Genomic DNA, 20167 nt, shown 5'->3' on the forward strand with positions numbered 1-20167 from the left:
GGACAAGCATAGCCATATGTGTCTTTGGCGAGTTATTGCTGCAGCTATCGCTGTTGAAGATGCATCAGAGACATCAAAGGGTGCTCTCAGTGCATGCTTAGCAACATTACAGTCCTCCTTAAGAGGTGCATTATCAGTCTGCAATGCTCATGGTGCATTCTTTGTGAAGAATGTACTCTTGTCCCACAGATGAAACTGGCTAGGCAATTAGCTGTCCTCATGTTTAAAGACAATGAAGAGAATACTATTAAAAAAGTAAGGTACCTCTCTAACTTGCTAAGGAACTTGAACCCCAAGAAGATTCACATCCACGCATGGTCAGCAGCTGGAAGGAACTGAGGTAGTCCTACCTTCAGCATGTGTTCAACTGCTGGGCGGGGCGGGACGGGGGGAGTGGGAAGGGTCACATGAGCACTCTAACAGGCATTACCATTCAGTGACACCAGTCGGCACATAGCCCAACAGCTGGAATGTGCAGAGGACACTCAAAGAAGAAACTAGGATTATTGCGATGAGGCACTTCCCCGAACGTTGGGAAGCACAGAAACGATGCTCATGTTCAGAAGGATGGGGCAGCAGGATGGAGACGAAGCTTTGTATGAAGTTCATGTATACTTGGACAGTGCTACTGCACCAAGACAAGAATCAGCCCAAGGGCAGGTTCACCCTGCTGGCGCTGTGTCTGAGGATTGTCTGCAGTTTATGTGCAATAGATGGGGCAATGGGGCAGAGACACAATATTGTTCAAAGCTCATGAACAAGTGGATGGGCCTGAGACATAGGACTGCTTGAAGCTTAGGCTCACAGTCAGATGGGGATGGTGGGCTCAGAAGAAACAACATTCACTCACACAAAGAAAGGGCTGCGCAGTGGAATCATCAGCCGACACTCACGTTCGGTCAGGAGGCGGTGGCGGGTGTGGGTGTCTGAGTGAGAATGAGAGGGCTGAATCTCCTGTTCAGTGGGACATACACAAGGTGACCATCATCAGAAACCTATATTCAGTTGGATATGGAAGAGACCAACTCCACCCACTTCAAGCAAAGGTGATTACTTTGATGTTTTCTAATGTCTTTTGTGCCGCCAACAGGCTCTCAAACAATGAGAGAGGGTGAGGGGTGTGGAAGCGAAGGGACTAGCAAAAGCCTTCACTTTCTGTAGCACCATGAAGGGGGAGGTCAAGGGTGCCTGCAACAGTTGGAACTTTGAAAAACATTTGGATCCACATCTGGAAGCAGGCGGCCAGCTTTTCATGAGGCTACACTGTAATGCTCTAAACACTCAGACATCGTGTAACACCAGCCACAGAGCCAACAGGACTGAATGCATGAAAACACAGACACGTGGAGTGAACTCTGACCTGCTGGCCATGGACACACTGAATGAGATTCATTCTCCCTAATCTGAGGCACAAATACTTATCTCCCTGCTCCTGCCAGGGGTCTCCTGGGATACCTAAGGGCTTTAAAATCCCTTTGTCCTTCCATAAGCAGAACAGAGATGGGTTTCTGTATATCCTACATCTCGGTTTAGAGCAGCTGTGCCTCAGACACTGTGGGAAGGGAGCATAGCTGGCCCCTGTGAAGGTGAGTTGTGTGGCTGGCTGGAAAGGACTGGGGGATTCCTTTGGTGTTGCTATTTGGTTGCCCTTGGGGTTCTGGCCCAGCACGGCTGGACACTGGGACGGGGAGGCAGACTTGGAAATTCAGCAGCCAGCAGAAAATGAGACAAGGAAAAACAAACACGAGTCTGTCCAGAGCTTTGCTTGTGCTCTGGAACTGCCTTCACACATGGAGGCAGCACGTGGCGAGTGGACTGGACTCAGATTTATGCTACTGGTGAGAGACAGCGGGATAGGCAGACACAGCAGTCACACAACTGGAACACAGTGGGTCAGGCACTCTGGGGAAATTCACTGGGCTGGACCCTTGGACGCTGGAGCACAGATCACAATTCAAAGTTTCCCTCGGCCACTTAAGGCTCCAGGTCACCTTCTGGCCAGTCACATTCAGCTCTTTCTTGTGATTTTCTTCTTGTCACTCTGCAGTGAAAACGGTATTGGTCAAACATGAACTTCCTTGCTTAGGGTCCCATTGCCTGTTCCTGGCAGGTAGCTACACTGAACTGATCAGCCAATGTTTGTCAATGTTCTCAAGAAGTACTGGGCACTAGCAGGGTCATGCTGGGGTTAGACAGGGAGGGACGTCTTCAGGCTGAGACCCCCCCCTGTGACTGCTCCATGCAGACACTGGTCGCTGATGGTGCCTGTACTGGGGTCTGTATGGGACAGGGATTTCGTGGAGGCACAGTCCCTCATTTGGAATCAAGACAAGAACCTGATGTGACCAGCTCAGATGCCCTGCGGCTGCTCAGCCACCTGGCAGAGAGGACAGCACCCTTCTGCTGCCCAGCCCAGCCATCCCCTTTGCTGTCTGCCATTTTGTCCCATGCCTAGAAATGTTATTTCGCTTCAGAAGCAGAAATAGGATAAAATGCCCCTTTCCGCATCTCACAACCACCTTGCACTCCAGAGTCTGCTCCAGGGACCAGGAAGTGATCTAAAGACCTCCCAGGGCAGCAAAAACATGTACTCAAAGGAAAAGACATATTGTCATGGAGCTCTGAGCTCTCCTACTCCTCACCAAGGGAATGTGGTCAGTCTCAGGAAGTTGTGGGAAAAGGTGCACGATGAGCAAATGCTGGCTGTGGGAGAGCGGCCAGCTAATTCAGTCCCTCCCTTTGCCAGGAACCTCACAAGTGTGAATGCTTGATTGAAAACTTGCAGCACGAGCTGAAAGTGACACCTGTCCCATGCATCCTCTGCTGGATGTCCCCCTGGGAGCAGTGATTTGGCGTGGGAGGGTGCTCTCAGGCCGTAGTATGAACCATGTCAAAGCGAGAAGGGCATTTCCTCAGTTTCCTCCTAGAAATCAGCGGCACATAATATCACAGCACAGGGACACAGACATGCTACTGGGGCACAAGAGGGCAGGGAGGGGTTGAAGTTCACACTCCACAGCAAGCTCCACTCCCTCTTCTCACACATCCCAAGGGCTGTGGGATGAGCAGGGAGAGTGACTGGCACGTGACACACAGCGCAGCACAGGGAGGACAACATGGGTTTGCTATGAGATGAGAGCATGCTCACTTACACAACTCGCCCACCCTTCTGAGGCCTGAGGCGGTTCTAGACAGAGCAGCGCGGACATGCAGATGTGAGAGCAGGAAGAGAGGCAATGAGAGAGAATGTTAGCATCAGTCCGGGGCGCAAAAACAACACGGAGAAGAATGAACAGACTTCATCCCAACCCGTCCCAGACCACTGCGGCTCCCAGAAATCCATGCTGGGCCAAAGGGCTGGCTCCTCACCCTTCCCTCCCATGGCAGGGGGCCCTGCGGGACGGGAAAACGCCGAGAATAGCCAACGCCGCAATAGCGGGAGGGCTAGTGCGGCTGTAATGAGGCGCTAACGTGGGCAGTCCCTGTTCTACTGAGCTGGGGCATTCTCCCCATTTCGCAGACGTGCTCTAAGACCTATGGTAGAAAAGCGATTCTCTACGTATTATACTTATAACTGATTAGCACTGGAGGGTTTGGTGACTCCCTCACAGGGTTTGGTGACTCCCTCACAGCCCTTTCACTGCTGTGCATCAGGCATAAGCCTGACCTTCAACGGTTTGGTGCCTCCCCCCGGTGCTGTGCATCTGTTTTCTCTGGTTTGGTGTAGGTACAATAGTCTCACCCCTCATCTCCAGGGATGATGCAGAACAGAAAGTGTTTTTGGTCTGCAAGTGAGACCTGCATGATTGAGGCTTGGATGCTCTGACAGGGTTTGAAGTTTACGGTGATGCAGCAGACCAGAGGGGGCTGTGTGTGGTTCTTGGGGGGATGTTAAAAGGGATCCAGGTGATTGGTACCAAAAGGATTCTGGGAGCCAGTTCATTTCAGGTCAATTCAATATTCATTGAGTTCACATTCCTGCATTTACTAGAGAAAATGGGACATTCATCATCACACGAATTCAACAGCCAAAGCCTGAGACAATCTGACAGTGGTGTTCCTAAAAACCAAAGGGGGCAGTAAGCAGAATAGAGAGAGGGAAAGGAGAAAGAACACGTGTCTGAGAGAGAATGCTCTATGGAAAGAACAAGAGAATGAGAGTGGTAAATACAGTTCAACTTTTTATCTGACTGAAGCAGAACCCTGCTTTAGTGCTTTGATTTTGACATTTATGAGAACCGTAACTAGAAGTAATGGCCAATGGAATGTTAATGTTCCATTTAAAGAGTTGTTATTTCCCACGGGGACAATCCCAGGTTCGCTGGCTATGGAAATTTGATTTAATCCCTCCCTGAGAACCTGCAATGAACTGTAGAATTTTCCTGCCCACACGAGTTTCTCTTCAGAAAATGAGACAGAGCTCAACATCTGGTTTCCAGAAAGTAGCTGGACCAGATTGTGTCAGGAAAAGCTCAGGAGAGCTGTCCACCTGTTCCAGCTGGAATCCTGCTTCTGTCTAACTCCTAAGAGAAACTCCTAATTATTCCCTTTGTATATTCCAAAGTAAAATCCTTCCCCAATGGGACAGGAACCAGTTTTAGAATACAGCTCACCACATTTCCCGCCCTAACAGAAACTCTTCATCTCGCTGAATTACATTTCCAGAATCCTCCTGGTTTCCTGAAATTTTGCTCACTGTATCAGGGGCTTTGGTCAATATTTTCATCTGGTATTGGTGCTGTGAACAGGGGCTTAGCATTGGATTAATTAAAATTTGCTACAAGGAAAGAAGTTGCAGTCATAATGGAACAAAGTTCACAAGAACATTGCACTGAACATATAGCTCTCCTGCCGCCAACAGGAGAGAAACAAGCAATTTAATCAGTCGTATTGTTTCAGACATAATCTCTTCTGCCAAATGCGGGACAGCAAGTGGAATGCAGTGGCCAGCACTCAATACAGTACACAAAAGTCAGGCTCAAGTGAGGCTTGCACTGGTGGAGGCTACCTCTGTTCCTTATTAAGCTACAGACCAACGCAAAGTCAATGCATAGAGCAAGCCCCATAAACATATCTGCCTGGCTTATAAAGTACTGTGGCCAGGTCATCCCTCTAGTGAACATCACTGGGTTTCTAAAAAGAGTGCCATCCCAGCTGGATGTCACAGGAACAACTTCGCTGTGCTTGACAGAATGCAGTAGAAGAGCAAGAGGACTTCCAAACTCTTTTTGAACAGTCTCCCTCCCATTCTTTTAACGCAAGAAGGTCTGGACATGAACGGACGTCCCTATCCTTCCTTGAGCAATTTCAAAACCCATAACATGAATGCAGAACACACGTAAGTCAAGTGAAAGTCATTCTGGCACCTGACACTGCTGTGTCTTAGTCACAATCTGTGCAGTGGTGACCTAGGGAGAAACAACAACCAAGAACTGTATTTCAGTAGAAACCATGGACAACAGCAAATCTGCATAAGGACTAGGAGAATTACGAACACAACATGGGTGATAACCATGAATGATACCACAACACTGCATACTGCCACACCTGTATGCCTCAGATCCGCCCTTGGTGGTGAGAAGAGAGCTCGGGTCTAATCCTGAAGCACTTCACTACTTACAGTTCTTCCCCAGCAGACCACAACCCTCCTCTAGAACAGCGGCTCTCAACCTTTCCAGACTACTGTATCCCTTTCAGGAGTCTGAGTTGTCTTGCGTACTCCAAGTTTCACCTCACTTAAGAACTACTTGCTTACAAAATCAGACATAAGAATACAGAAGTGTCACAACACACTGTTACTGAGAAATTGCTTACAGAGTGGTATACAAGTCATTGTCTGTAGGAAATTTTAGTTCGTACTGACTTTGCTAGTGCTGTGTAGGTAGCTTGCTGTAAAAAGAGGCTAATATCTAGGTGAATTGATGTTTCCCCTGGATGTCTGCATAGCCCCAGGAATATGTGTCCCTCTGGTTGAGAACCACTGCTCTAGAAGGCCCAGCCTCTCCTGATGGGGCTTTCTTTTATGCTCCATGTATGCGACCTCTGGGAATCCTCAAGCCAATCTCTTAATATACTTACATGTCGAGTTTGGGTGAACATGTTGGGATGCCAACGGAACCACTCTAAGATGGCTTGCAGGGAGCTTTCTATGCTGACTACTTCTGTGTGGCACCCTTGTCACTGACAATAACCTTATGGCTGAAACGTGGCCCTTTGGAGGATGCGCTAGGAGCAGGAAAGCCTTGCATTCCTTTGGCTTCCATTTTGTGACCTGCATTTCCAGTCATTTCTAGCCCTGTTCCTGTGGCAGAGCCTCTATTCCCCTGTACCTAGGCAATAATTTGTATATAATTAAACTTTATCACCTAGAACTCTCTCGCGACTGAACTCAGCACTGAGGTGAAGCTTCTTAAGAGTTAATTCCTGCTTTTTATAGCCACTTGAACACTGAAATAATCTCCCCGGGGTATGGGTGTGTTTCTTACCGACGTGTAGGTAACACATTTGCACCACTCACTCCTCCGTGAGAACCCACTGGGCATAAATGAGCTGAAGTTACGGTTTGCTCTTCTACTCACTCGTCAGAGCGATGGGTGCATGAACTGTGATTAGTACATTAGTGATTAGATGAGGTGAAGCCAGCTGTGCTTGCTGTGATATGAACACATGCTGAGACTAATTACCCACAATGCCCCTGTCTCCTTGTAGGCAGTGCACATCCACATTTAAAAAACCACAAACCCACCCACTCTCCCAGGGAGGGACGGTTGTGATTGGTTTCAGATTAGTGTGTCTGTCCAGGATCAAAGGGCTAATGGGGAGGCTACCACATGAAGCACCAGTTCTTCGTGGGCTAACCACAAACACTGCTCACGCTGTCCAGATGACTAGTCTCCACGGCTGTGTCCCTAAAGGACATGTGCTATCACATTCTAGGACTATCTGCAGCACCAGGTCTAGAAGGGAGCCCGAAATGGCTGAGAGAGAGCGAGCTTGCTGTCAGGAATGCCGCAGCATCAGCCTCACTGATGATGCGTTTGGATAGAGGCATACTTCAGGTAACAACGGCAAAGAACATACCAGCACCCAGCAGGTTTGCAGTGGGTCGGGTTTCAACTCTCTCTTACCCTGAGATGGCTCCCGTAACATCCTCTCACATTCTAGCGCTGGATCTCGAAGACCGGTCCCTTTCCCTGACGTGGGTGTGCTCATTAGTCACGTGTTATCCCTCTGCCACACACCGGGCAGGGGAGGGCTGGGCCACACTCAGAGTTTCAGGTCACAAAGGGGGCTGTCTACACTGCAGTCAGACACCCGCGGCTGGCTTCTGCCAGCTGACTCGGGCGAAGGGGCTGTTTAATTGCGGTGTAGATGTTCAGGTTTGGGCTGGAGGCCGGGCTCAGGACCCTGCGAGGTGTGAGGGTCCCAGAGCTCAGGTTGCAGCCTGAGCTAGAACATCTACACTTCAATTAAACAGCCCCTGAGCCCGAGTCCGAGCCCAGCGAGCCACGTCAGATGGCAGCGGCCAAACGTGGGTCTGTAAATGCAGTGTAGACAGATCCTGAGAGTGCTAAGGTGATCACACGGAGATATGCCTCCAGGAATAGGGACTTCTCCACATTGCCAAACAGTGGAGGCTCTCCTGAAGTGAAAGGTGGGCTCTCATGACTACCCTGGCTGCCTCCAAAATGGTTACTATTACTGCAAGGAAAGGGAATATATGGGACCCATTCTGCTTCCACTGAAGTCGAACTGAATTTTGCCCCATCTTCAATGGTGCAGGATCCAGCCTTATATGAGAAGAGGGCATGACTGAATGAGTAGGATGTTCTTCAGCGCTAACGTTCACAGGACAGTATACTGCTTCATCGACACACTCCAACTCCGGACAGAGCTTGAGTTTCTAGCTCCAGAAATCACAGGCTTTTCCAACACTCCTTCCGCCCACATGCCCACTCAGGAGGCAGGGGGACATCCTTTTCCTGGGGAGGGAGGGGAACAGAGTCTTGTTCACTTAACATTGGTATTCCCTGTTCTACCTCACCACTGGACGCTATTCACAGCCTTGGGGGACCATCTTCCTGTGGGGCAAGAGGGGAATTTAATCTCTTGCTTCACCTAATGCTGGCACTCCTGTCCGTACTCCTGCACTGGATTCTGACCCTGACCTGGAATGGCCATGCTCTCTCCAAACAGGAGGAGAAGTGGTTGCTTTATTTGTATTTATACACCATGAGATCCACTTTAGGAAAGAGCTGAGAACAATGGATCTAACTTCACCTTTGACTTGACAAACACCAAACCTGAGCCTCACCATCACTCTCCAGCTCTTTATAGGAATCTGCCCTGGCAGTGGAATGAAACTTCAGTTCTGTTTTGCGCATGAGTTTAGATACAATGAGGAGACAAAAAGCCTACAAGGAAACAGGGGGTTGTAACTGCAGTGGCGAAAAGCTTACACCAGAAATGTTACACCATTTAACTGAAACAGAATTAATTGATGAGTTTATATAGAAAGAGGAAGCTTTACCCTAGGAGCTAAATGTCTAAAGGGCTTATTTTTCTTCTCTCTCTCTTTCAGATCTGTAGAAATACAAAGCAGTTGTGGGTTTCCAGAACAGCACCTGAAAAACTCAGTTTTGCATCTAAAAATTTGCTTCACATGATACATCTGGCATGTTCTGTCGTTGCTTAAACATTAGAACCAAAAATCTGTGCAGAGAACCCTCTAATCTGGATTCACAGCTGAATTAGTTGGGACTTAAAATCAAAACTGTGTAGACATTATTGAACAATCCTGACTTGAGTCAAAACACTTGTTCACAGATAAGCCTAGAGGCCCCGATGACCACTGACATAGCAAGCTGGTCAGCAGAGGTGGGAGGTTTCGGACCAGGTTTCACTACACCCAATGAGAAATGGCACAACCCTGATGAGGCTGGATGGCCATGGTCAGAGTCACATGACACAAGGACATTAAACGAGAATGCCATTTTAAACATATGCTTTAATGTTGTACATTGAACAGGTGTGATTCGCCCTGGAAGGCTGTGCTTTCAGCCTCTGGTGCTAGGATGTAGGTCTCAGCTGGCCTTTCCACAGCTCACTATGACTCACTAGGCCTACGCTCACTGAGCAAAGACACACAGGGATCACCAGTGAACTTTGGAGTTGTCTTGTGATAATATGTCATGCAGTGATTCCACTGTAGTGTCCAGAGAGTGTCCTGGAGTTGCAAGCTCTCCATAAACTGGTCCTGATCCAACGTAAGGCTAGCACTCCAGTGGAGTTACTGTATGACTCTCACGTGGCCTTGGGCACTATCACAAGTAACTCAGAAGTCAGCTCACATCACAGCTATTTCTTGGTATTTGTATGCTTCCTCGCTGCTCGGAACATTGGATGTTGAGACCTGGTGTCTCCAAGGTCCACATCCACATTAAAGATGAAGGTGGCTACAACTAACTTCCTGCTATGCTTATTAGGTGCGGCCCAGGAGCAACTTGCAATTGCCAACGTGGTGCAGGGCTGAGCAAAGTTTGGGGGTCACTGATTTAAGGGGTGACACGCATGCCAGTGAATGGAAGTTGCCACTCTGCTCTGCCAGTATCACCCGCCAGATGCGATGGTGTCATTCTGAGCGCTGGGCTACCTCTGGGGGACGAGGAAGCACTGCTGCTTTGCCACCATGGTCCAAAATCTTCATCTGTGTACCGAGCATGCAGCGAACAGGCCACGTGCAGCCTTCCTCACCCTGTTCAGCTCTGGCCATCTTCACGGGGCCCTAATAACGGGGAGGAGAGAAGGAATATTCTCACTCCTGACTGCCTTAACTCTGACCTTATGTTCTTGTCACTATCAGCATCTCTTGACCTCTTTTTCTGTGACTCCTGTCAAGCGTCCTCCTGCAGGAGACTGTCTTGGACGGCGATACCATCAGAGTTATGGAGAACTCAGCTTCTGTCTTCCATCCCTGGAGCTCCCCAGCCAGGAACTCTATAAACCTCTGCAAGAGAAATGTACTAGGGCCTGCCCATTGTCTGTTCAGAAATTAATGAGATCAGGAACCAGGAACTCAGCAGTTCTTCCAGTTCGCTCCAGGCTCTCCTCTAATGATAATCTCTGGCAATAGCAGCAACTGTGTAAGGCTGGCTTCTGGAAGCAACAATCTCTTGGACCTTCTCCAACAAGGGGGAGATTCCTTGAGACATGGCTTCGGCTGGCCTCTGGTGAATGTCCCACATTGTCCTTCGAAAGCAGCGAGGAACAGCGGCGGGATAGGCTTTGGCAGCAGCCTCTTCCCTCTCCTTATGCAACACCGAAGGCTCAAAGGCAGCAGCCGCAGCAACTGTGGATTTAGGCTCGTCTCGGGCAGGTGGGACCTCACTATACTTCAGCAACCAGGAGAAGTGTTCAGGGGCTGTCACTGGTGGTGGCACAGCAGGTTTAGCTGATGCTGCTTTTCCTGCCCCCATCAGAGCGCTGGAGGGATGTACGGGCAGGGCAGCCTGTTGTGGAAGCGTTGGGTGGCAATTTCACTCAAAGTCAAGTACAGGAACTGGAAACTGGTTCCTTAAAGTATGTGCTGAAGGGGCTGCATTTGTATATTCAATTGTTGTCTACCTCAATTTCTGAATTGACAGCAGTTTAAAAAGAAGCAATTAGCACAATGGAAGAGAGCACCTCACATCACTCTAGAATATCCTGTTTACAACTGACTTCCTGAGAAAGATTTCCAGGTCTTTGACATCCACGAGGTGCACTAATTTCAGAGATGAAAGGCCACAACTTTCAGAAAAAGTGAATGAGAAACATTTAACTCTACAGGACCAGCAGAATACGCTAAACGAGTGGGGGAAGAGTGGCATCACCTTGCGACGGTGTGGGGGAGGGCAGGGTGCTGATGTTTCTCAGATGAAGCCCAGGATTGAGGGGCTGTGGGGAAGAGAAGAGTGCAGTGCAGGAGCTGGCATCACGGGGCATAGTGAAGGGCTGGGATCTGGGAGATTGTCTGTCAGCGATCGTGGGAGGCCAGCATCTCAGGAAGCATGCTGGACAGCAGAACCGGGTGTCTCAGAATATGTGGCGATGAACAGAGCTGGGGGACAGGCGAACTGGTGTCTCTGGAGGCACGTACAGTAGAGAGGCAGATGCAGCCATTTAAGGCCCATGGGGGCAGAGGGTGAGCGGGTATTGCTCAGTGCCTTTGTGAGGCAGAGGAGGAATGTGATTGGTGAGGGTCCCTCTGGAAGAGGGGGATAGTGTTTTTCAGGGAACGTGGGGATGGAGAGAGGATACTGGTCATTGGTGTCACTCAGGGAACAATGGAGGGTGCAGGGTTTTTATCTGCTCTTGGCATATCTCAGGGAGCACGTGGGACTTGGAGAGTTGTTGGCTCTCAGGGCTGTGGACACTGGAAGAAGGCTGGCATCCCTTGAAGCCCAAGGCAGGCCAGCGCAAGGGGGAGAAGAGGCACTGGTCACGCTCCAAGCCCTCTGTACAGCATGCTGCAATATTTCAGCTGCTGGGTGGGGAACAGCTCCACCAAGAAAATCTAAGTCTGAGCCAGGTGTGGGCCTATGGAAGAGAGCTGATCAGGGCAGGGAGCACAGGGAGACTATGGGCAGCCAGGGTCATTTGGGGACCCTGGGCTCAGAGAGGGTCTGTGGGGAGTGGGCATAACTCAGGGAATGTGAAGGCTGACACTGCTAAGGGTCCTTGAGGGCAAGGCAGGGCGGTGGGAGGCTTGTGTCCCTGAGAATCTTTGGGGAAGCTGTGGGGCAGGGGCGTGCTGGAGTGGGGGGGAGCTGGTGTCCCTTGAGGCCTGTGAGGAATGGGGAGAGATTGCTACACTTCAGGAGTGTGGAGGTCAAAGATGTGGGTTCTGGGAGCTGGTGTCTTCTGGGCATCGTGGGGGATGAAGGAATCTAATGTAGCTGGGTCTGAGAAAGAAGCAGGTCTTGAGGCTGTGATCTCATTAGAGCTCAAGGTAAATAGGTTCTGGCCAGGTCTGTACCTCAGTGAGAGACCTGCAGGGACAAACCTAGGACACTGCAGGCAGTGGTGTGGATGCATCAGTAGGTGCATTCACCCCCTCTGAGTCAGTGATGGTCTCAAAGCCCCAGGGTGATGAGAGGGGATGCTGGGCTGCAGAAAGGGGCCCAGATGACTCCCTAATGGTGTGAGGGAGACCATTGTTATTGCTGATGGACGTGTTGCCTGTTAGATGTGAAGTAAAACCTGGGCCCTGACCACATGTGGTAAAACAAGGTTACTTACCAGTAACTGTTGTTCTTCAAGATGTGTTGCTCATGTCCATTCCAATATAGGTGAGTGTGCGCCCCCGTCCACGGGTTCCCGGAACTTTTTTCCCCTTAGCAGATCCCGTAGGGCTGGCTCCGGTGCCGCCTGGAACCTGGCGCTCATGCCGCGGTATATGAGGTGCCGCCGACCCTGCAGCCCCTCAGTCCCTTCTTTCTGCCAACTCCGGCAGTGGGGACGGGGGGTGGGTGTGGAATGGACATGAGCAACACATCTCGAAGAATATCAGTTACTAGTAAGTAACCTTGTTTTCTTCTTCGAGTGCTTGCTCACGTCCATTCCAGTATCGGTGACTAACAAGCAACACCTTGGAAGTGGGTCAGAGTTACTGGTGAGCTGCTCTCAGCACGGCTCTGCCGAAACCCGCGTCCTCTCTCGCCTGCTGCATGATGGCGTAGTGGGATGTGAAGATATGCACCAACGACCAGGTGGCAGCTTTGCAGATGTCCTGCAGGGGCACTCTCTCCAGGAAGGCCGTAGACGAGCCTTGAGCTCTGGTTGACTGCGCTGTGATGATTCCCGGAAGCAGCACCTTCACCTGCTCGTAGCAGAACTTGATGCAGGATGTGATCCACGAGGAGATGCGCTGGGTAGAGACAGGTGAGCCTTTCATCCGGTCTGCCACTGTGCTGAAGAACTGCGTCTATTTCCGGAACGGCTTTGTACACTCGATGTAGAAGGCCAGGGCTCATCTCACGTCTAGTGAGTGCCATCTTCTCTCCTCCTCCGAACCGTGCAGTTTGGGAAAAAACACGGGTAGAAAAATATCTTGGGTACAATGAAATTGGGAAACCACCTTGGGCAGGAAGGCCGGATGCGGCCTTAACTGCACCTTATCCCTATAAAATACCATATAAGGGGGCTCTGAGGTCAAGGCCCTAATCTCAGAGACCCCCCTAGCTGAGGTAATGGCCACCAGGAAGGCTACCTTCCATGAAAGCATGAGCAGGGGGCATGAAGCCATGGGTTTGAAGGGGGCCCCGTGAGTCTCGAGAGGACCGGGTTGAGATTCCAGGGAGGCACTGGTCATGGACCTGTCGATAAAGCCTCTCCACCCCCTTGAGGAACCTGACTGACACAGGGTTGGAGAACAGGGATCTCCCCTCTAGCGACTGGTGGAAGGCTGAAATGGCTGCCAAGTGAACCTTCAGTGAGGCCAGCGCCAGACCCTGGAGCTTTAGCTGGAGCAGGTACGCCAGGATCACCTGTATAGGCGAGAGGCTGGGCGGAACACCCCGGGACTCCACCCAACAGGTAAACCGCCTCCATTTAGCCTGATACACGACCTGCGTAGAAGGCTTCCTGCTGCCAAGAAGGACTTGCTGGACCTGCACCAAGGAGGCTCTCTCTCCCTCCATCAGCCACAGAGACTCCAGGCTGTAAGGTGCAGGGAGTCCAGGTCCGGGTGCAACAAGCGACCGTGGTCCTGGGACAGAACGTCATGCCATCTCAGGAGCTCCAGTGGTGGGGCGATCGAGAGGTCCAGCAGCGTGCTGAACCAGTGCTGTCTCAGCCAGGCTGGATAACGTTCACTCTGTCCCTCTTGATTTTCAGCAGGACCCTGAGCAGGAGCAGAATGGGCAGGAACGCATACATGAGGTTCCCCAACCAGTCCATGAGGAAAGCATCAGAGACTGGAGTGATGATGGGCCTTCTCTGGTACCGGAGGCACGGACTGCATCTCTGAAGACTTGAGTGATTGGGGTCCAGCCCCACCTGGAGACCCCAGGGGGTCCAATAAGGCCATTGGGGTGGCCACTGTCCTTGGGGCCATCCAGGGGCTAACTGCACCAGGGGCTCTGGCATCTTGTGATTACGTTGGCTCGCCCGACGACAACCCCCCCCGGAAGACCCCGAAGCAACATCGGAGTCCGAGGCTCTAGTCCTGCAGCACTGTGCCGGGGAGCGAGGGGATACGGTGTCCCGGGAGCTCCATCTTGCTGGAGAATGCCCCCTCAACGATGACGACCTCGAAGATGACGAGGAATGTCTTCAGTACCGCGAACGGTGCCAATGAGCAGGGTCGCACTCCGAAGAGCTAGAAGTACCGGAGCATCGTCTTGGCACCGAAAACTTCTGGTGCCACTTGCCCTGCGGCTCTGTAGCGGCTTTTGGTGACTAGGTTTGGCGCCACCTCGGAGCGGACAAAGTCTTCAGTGTAGGAGAGTAAAGAGTTAAAAGCTGGACAAGTGCTCGGGCCTAAACTACAGGGAACGGGTCCAAGGCAAGGGCAAACTTTGTTTCTGTTAACTAGCGTGAATTTTAGTTAGTCTGTTATCTCTTTTCTTCTCCTCCGTTCCTGGCCATCTGCGCAGGGGATGAGTCTATCGCCATTTCTGTACAAGGTCTTTTGGTGGGAAAAAAGTATTATCTTCCTTCTCCCCCTGGCATGCCTTTACTTCAAAGAATGTTAGTGTAAAATGTATAGGTTTTAAGGTGATGTGCCTGACCTCTGTATGGTAAACCTGTAAACAACAAACAGGGACGGGTATAATTATATTCATTATGTAGTTGTTAATATTCATTTTATAGGTGTCAATGTAACCAAATAAAGATCAAGGGGAGTTGCTGGAAATGTATACATTTACATACTGTTATGGATAAAAGAATTGTAAAGTAACCCCCTCGTTGCTCACTCCCGGCGTGGAGGTGGAACGAGCAGGCAATAAAGGGTTCCGTCTCCCCAATCCACTCCCGGGACAACCTGTTTAGCTATTTCTAACATTCAGTACCGAGCCAGACTCCGACAACCGGGTTCTGCACTACCTCCGCATGGGTGAACTCCTCGGTGCCGGTGAGCAGGAATGGGAGCTGTCTGAATGTCACCCGGCGGGGATCCTCGACCGGTGCTATCTCCTAACCTGAGCTGCTCCTGGTGCTGGGGATCAACGTCGGGAGGGAGACTCCATGTTACGTCTCACAGCAGGTCGGCTCGCCGATGCTGACCTGGAGTGACTGCTAGGGGAGCTCTAATCTAGGTAACCGTCCTGTGGGAGATCCTCCTTCCCATACTGGGGATCTTCTCCGCCATTCAGTGGGACCCAATGCGGATTTCCCCTGTGGCACCAGCCCCTTCTCCCTCGGCGGAGGGCGGGGCGTAGGTGGCGTAGGCAAGGCTAACAAGGCTCTTGCTACCAGAAAAGCCTCCGGCATTGACGGTGTCGGCAGAGCCAGAGGGACTCTCCCACTCCCAAGAGTCGGAGGAGGCTCCCTAGCCGGAGACACAGACACAGGAGAAAGGGTCTCCACGGGCCGAGCTCGGTGCATCTCAGTACTCAACCCCACTCATACTGATGGCGTGGGGGAGTGGCCGTGTTCCACGTGCTGCTTCTTTCTCTTCTTTGGTACCGAGTTGCGGGTGGTGCCGACGGTGCACTCTGTACCGATGCCACACTTGGTACTGAGACGGAGCAGGTCGGCTCGGAGGCCAGGCGAAGCGCCGCCTCCATAAGCAAGGCTTTCAACCAGATTTCTCTGTCTTTTTGAGTCCTCAGTTTGAAAGCCTTGGAGATCTTACATTTGTCCTTGCGGTGGGCTTCCCCCAAACACTTAAGGCACCGATCGTGGGGGTCGCTGTGTGGGAAGGACTTCCCGCAGGAGGCACACAGCTTAAAGACCAGTGACCAGGGCATAGCCCAGCCAGGACTATCTTATCTCTAACTAATCTATTAACACTACCTAATTAAACTATAAAACAACAAACAGAATTCTAGTCCAAACAAGAGGAATAGTACTTGCAACTGTAAGCAAGGCTAGTTCCAGCAACTGTCACGGGTGGAAAGAAGGGACTGAGGGGACGTAGGGACGGCAGTGTCTCATATACCACGGCATGTGCGCAGGACTCCGGGGGGCGCCGAAGCCGGCCCTACAGAGTCTGCTAAGGAGAAAAAAGTTCTGGGTAACCGGGCACGGAGGCGTGCACTCACCTATAGTGGAATGGACATGAGCAAGCACTCGAAGAAGAATTAAAAGTCACATGGCATTTTTCCTGCCAACATTCAGCCAGCCTAAATTCCTTCTGCAATTTCAATTGGATATGGGATTAATTTGCATTTCACTTTATAAAGATAGGATGTGATGTTCCTGTGGCCTGTTCAAAGGCTGCCGCATCCCACCCCAGAAGTGGTTTGGTCTCAGTGATGGGTGACATGATTCCTATATACTTAGTCTGAAAGCATTTGGGACGAAATGCACTAGAGAAATGTAAATTATTATTAACTGTTCAGGAGAAAACTTAAAAGAGGAACCCACAACCAAATACAGCAATTTAACAACAGAATCAAGACATAGAGAGAACAACATAAAACAACAGAAAGGCAATTGGAAGGGGAAAGAGACAGTGAGAAATGGTGCGGGGTTAGGGAGGCGCCCCACAACCAAACAGGACAATTTCTAGGATGTCTGTCTCAGCTTTTCTTTCCTCTCTGCAGCTGAGGAATCCTGACAGCTCTGAAATGTTCCTCAAAATGCATCTTGTGATTATGCAGCATATGTATAGGCCACTTTGCTGATGAGTTTCCCTATCTTCCTGGGGTGCCTAAACTCTGCACCAATCCCCTCCCCTGACCAGCATAAGTCTTACCGTGCTGCGACCACAGGTGACTTCTTCCCAGGATCTAAAGGGGGCCCGGTAGGTTCCTCCCCCAGTGATCGTGTATCCTTATTCAGCTGCTGTAACCGGGAACTTAGCTCACTGATCACTGTTGGTTTGTCATCGTCAGCCCCGTGGACTGGCCTGCTCTCCAAGGGATCCCCCCATAGCTTGGACCTTCTCTGAAAGAGGTAGCGTGGCCGACCAACACTGGCTGAAGCCAGAGTAGCCGCGTGTTGCTGGGAGATGAGCTCACTGTCCGAAGACTGCTTCAAAAGCGGGTCCCTGAAAGTAACTGGCCCCTTGCTGAGCTGGGACTTGAGTTTTGGCTTTGGAGGCACTGGTGGCTTCTCGAGTATAAAAGTTTGTCCGTCCGCGAAGGAAGTGTGTGTGTCCGTCGGCTCCCCGCTTTCTGAGGACAACGTAGACATGCTGGAGACTGTAGAGATGGTGCTTGTGGTCTCCAGGTGATGGTCACTTGAACTCCTGGTGTCCACCTCTTCTACTCCGGAGTCTGCGGCAGACTCTGGGGCTATGGGGGCATCAGAGGGCTTCCCTGAGGGTGTTCCACCAGTGGTAGAAGGTGCTACTGCTGCCGCTGGTATGGATGGCGTGCTAGGCGTAGCCAGCTGGCTGATTGGTGTGCCGGGGGTGGTGACTAGTACCCCATTTGCAAACTCATCTGGTGGAGGCACCAGCCCAATCTTGGCCAGTTCCTCCCTGGTCTCTTCATCACTTGAAGACAGCTGAGCTGGCGGGAGGGTAACTGTGTAGGGTTCCACTTCTTCCTCTGAACTCCCCTGGCCAAGTGTCTTGTCAGAGGCTGGACTAACCGGGGACTTTCCCACAGGACTGGGCTCAGTCTCCGCTTTGGGCAGCTCTGCCGGCTCCATGCTTGCTTCAGGAACATCTGGTTTCTCCTCTTTCATCTCAAGTCCTATTTCCTCTTGGCCATTACTTGTTGCATGGACCATGATGAGGCCAGCTGTCCTCTGCTGTGATGTGTCCACTATACTAATGATCATAGATTTCTTGTCTTCGTGTTTCTTCTCTTCTTTCACAGGTGTTTCTGCTCTTGTCTCAATCTCTTTTCTCCGGGTTGTTGGAGTCCCCCAGTGGCTTTTTGTAGGGACTAAAGCCCCAGGAACTGCTCCAGCTGCCCCTTTGGCTCCAGGAGAATATACAGGTGACACTAGGCCCTCTCTCCCCCCCCTTTCTGGTTCTTTGGTTTGGACGTCCACAAACAGGGGTGCGGCTCTGTCTGAATCTGGGCTGTGGGTTGGGGTGGGTGACCTGGACGGGACTTGAGTGGATAGGGCCCGCTCCCTTGCGGCCAGCGCAAGCGCCAGTGGTGAGTTTGGATCCAGCGGCTTTCCCGTGAGAGGGTGGATGAACGTTGAGGATGAGCTGCTAATCAATGGCTTTAAAGCTGAGACAGGTGAAGGCAGCAGCACATCTCGGCTTCCCAACAACCGCTCATCAATAGACCTGGACTGTTGTAGGGATGGCATGTCAATGCTAGGGGTGCTTCCTTCAATGGCCCCAACCGAGAGGAAGACAGTGGATTTCCGCCTCTCATCCAGACGACGATCTCTGTCCTTCATGACTCCGGCAATGGCAGTGGCAAAGGGGATGCTCGTGGGTTCAACCTGAGCAATGCCAGCGTGGTGCTGATATTCGATGCCGCTCAGGCGATGGCTCCTGCGTGTGGGAGAGGGTTCCCTAGTAAAGCCTCCTGTGATGGATAAAGCGGCTCTTTCCTGAGCATCCTCTACTTGCAGCTGCTTCACTAACGGGCTCTTCTTCCTCTGGGGCTTGGTGGGAGCAAACAGGCTAACGTTGAACTGGCCCATGTTGGCGTAAGGATTATCAATCACTCGCCCTTTTCTTTTCAGTTTCTCCGGAGGGGTAGCAGAGGGGCCAGGCCGGGGGATTTCTGTTGGCTCTACAGGAAGATGAGAGGAGTCCTGCAGGATTATCATGGATCGGGCTCTCTTTTGCCTTTCAGGGTAAGGGATGGAAGTCCTTGCCTGGTCATACATCTCAGCTGCACTGATAACCTGTGGGAGTCCATGGAGTTTGGCCTCCAGGCTTGGCTTAAAGCTCGATCTTATAGTATCATAAACTCTTCCCGGAGGTGGAGGGGGGGAGAAGGATGGAGGAGGGCCTGTGTCAAAGTAATACGGAGAAGGAGGAGGGGGCGGAGCCGTCTGAGGCGGGGGTGGGATTCCATGTCCTTCCCTGACGGTGTCTTGCATTGAAGTGCTCCGAGGAAATTTCCCATCCATCAAAGCAGCAGCAAGTTTCTCATCTTCACCTAGAAAACCAGAGGAACAGCAAAGTCAGAACCCCAGAACAATTCTGGACCTTGCCGAGAATTCAGTCCTTCCCTGGGCACAGCAAGCTGGATGTCTGGTCCCCTGACGGATTCCACCTCCCACTGCATTTCTACTTTTGAATCGACTCTCCTCATCTTCATGCTACGTGACTAGCCACTAATGCGGCAGCTTGTCTCCTTGTATGATGAGCCAGGGTGCAAAGCAACAGTGACTGGTTCTCACTATGCACTTCATCAATTATTTTAAACCCCTCAGTCAGTTCTGTCCAACTCTTCACCGGCCAAGCTAAATCATCCCAGGGCCAACTCCAGAGATGATTTAGTCAGACTCGGACTCCTTGGACCTAGTGACCAATTAGTGTGTACGGGAGCTTCACTTAGGGCAGCCAGAAGAGGGTGGGGATTAATTATAGCCAGAGATGGCCTGCTACAATGTACACATTCTTACCCCCCATTTAGCTGCTTTCCAGCCCATATTCCTCTCTTCTTCAGGGAGTGCATCACATACATTTAAACTCAGTGGACCAAATTCAGGGTAATGTGTACGAGGGATCTAAGTTCTGTGTTGGTAAATAGGTGCATAACGAAGGACAAAAGTCTCTCTCCATTACACTAGTGTAACTTTGCTGATGTCAAGTGAGAAAAGAATTTGGCCGTAGCTAAGTAAGAGCCAGATTCTGCCATCTTCACACTGAGTGGTAACTTATTTCAGGAGCACTCAGTGAGACTGTTTTCAGGCTAAGCTTCTACTCAATATAGTCAAAACAGTGAGCGTCCTGTAGCACTTAAAGACTGTATACAGACTAACACAGCTACCCCCTGGAACTTTTCACTCCATATAAAGGTATCAGAATCTGGGCCAGCAAAAGGAAGTTTAGGGGAGAATAAGCTGATGTAACGTGTACATTGAGGGGGCT

At 50.9% G+C, this 20167-nt stretch overlaps 1 protein-coding gene across 2 annotated transcripts in view; it reads right to left on the reverse strand.

Annotated features, from left to right (window-relative positions):
* The window catches only part of SHANK3 (SH3 and multiple ankyrin repeat domains 3), a 663543-nt gene that overhangs the window by 21038 nt on the left and 622338 nt on the right, over positions 1–20167 (reverse strand). For both annotated transcript variants that reach the window (XM_067548257.1, XM_067547515.1), the window contains one exon: positions 16904–19229. In XM_067548257.1, coding sequence (XP_067404358.1) covers positions 16904–19229 — 2326 coding nt within the window. The remainder of the gene's footprint in view (positions 1–16903; positions 19230–20167) is intronic.

This window comes from Emydura macquarii, unplaced genomic scaffold, assembly GCF_026122565.2.
Source record: "Emydura macquarii macquarii isolate MOO-44397 ecotype Brisbane River unplaced genomic scaffold, CSIRO-AGI_Emac_v2 contig_6, whole genome shotgun sequence".
NCBI lineage: Eukaryota > Metazoa > Chordata > Testudines > Chelidae > Emydura > Emydura macquarii.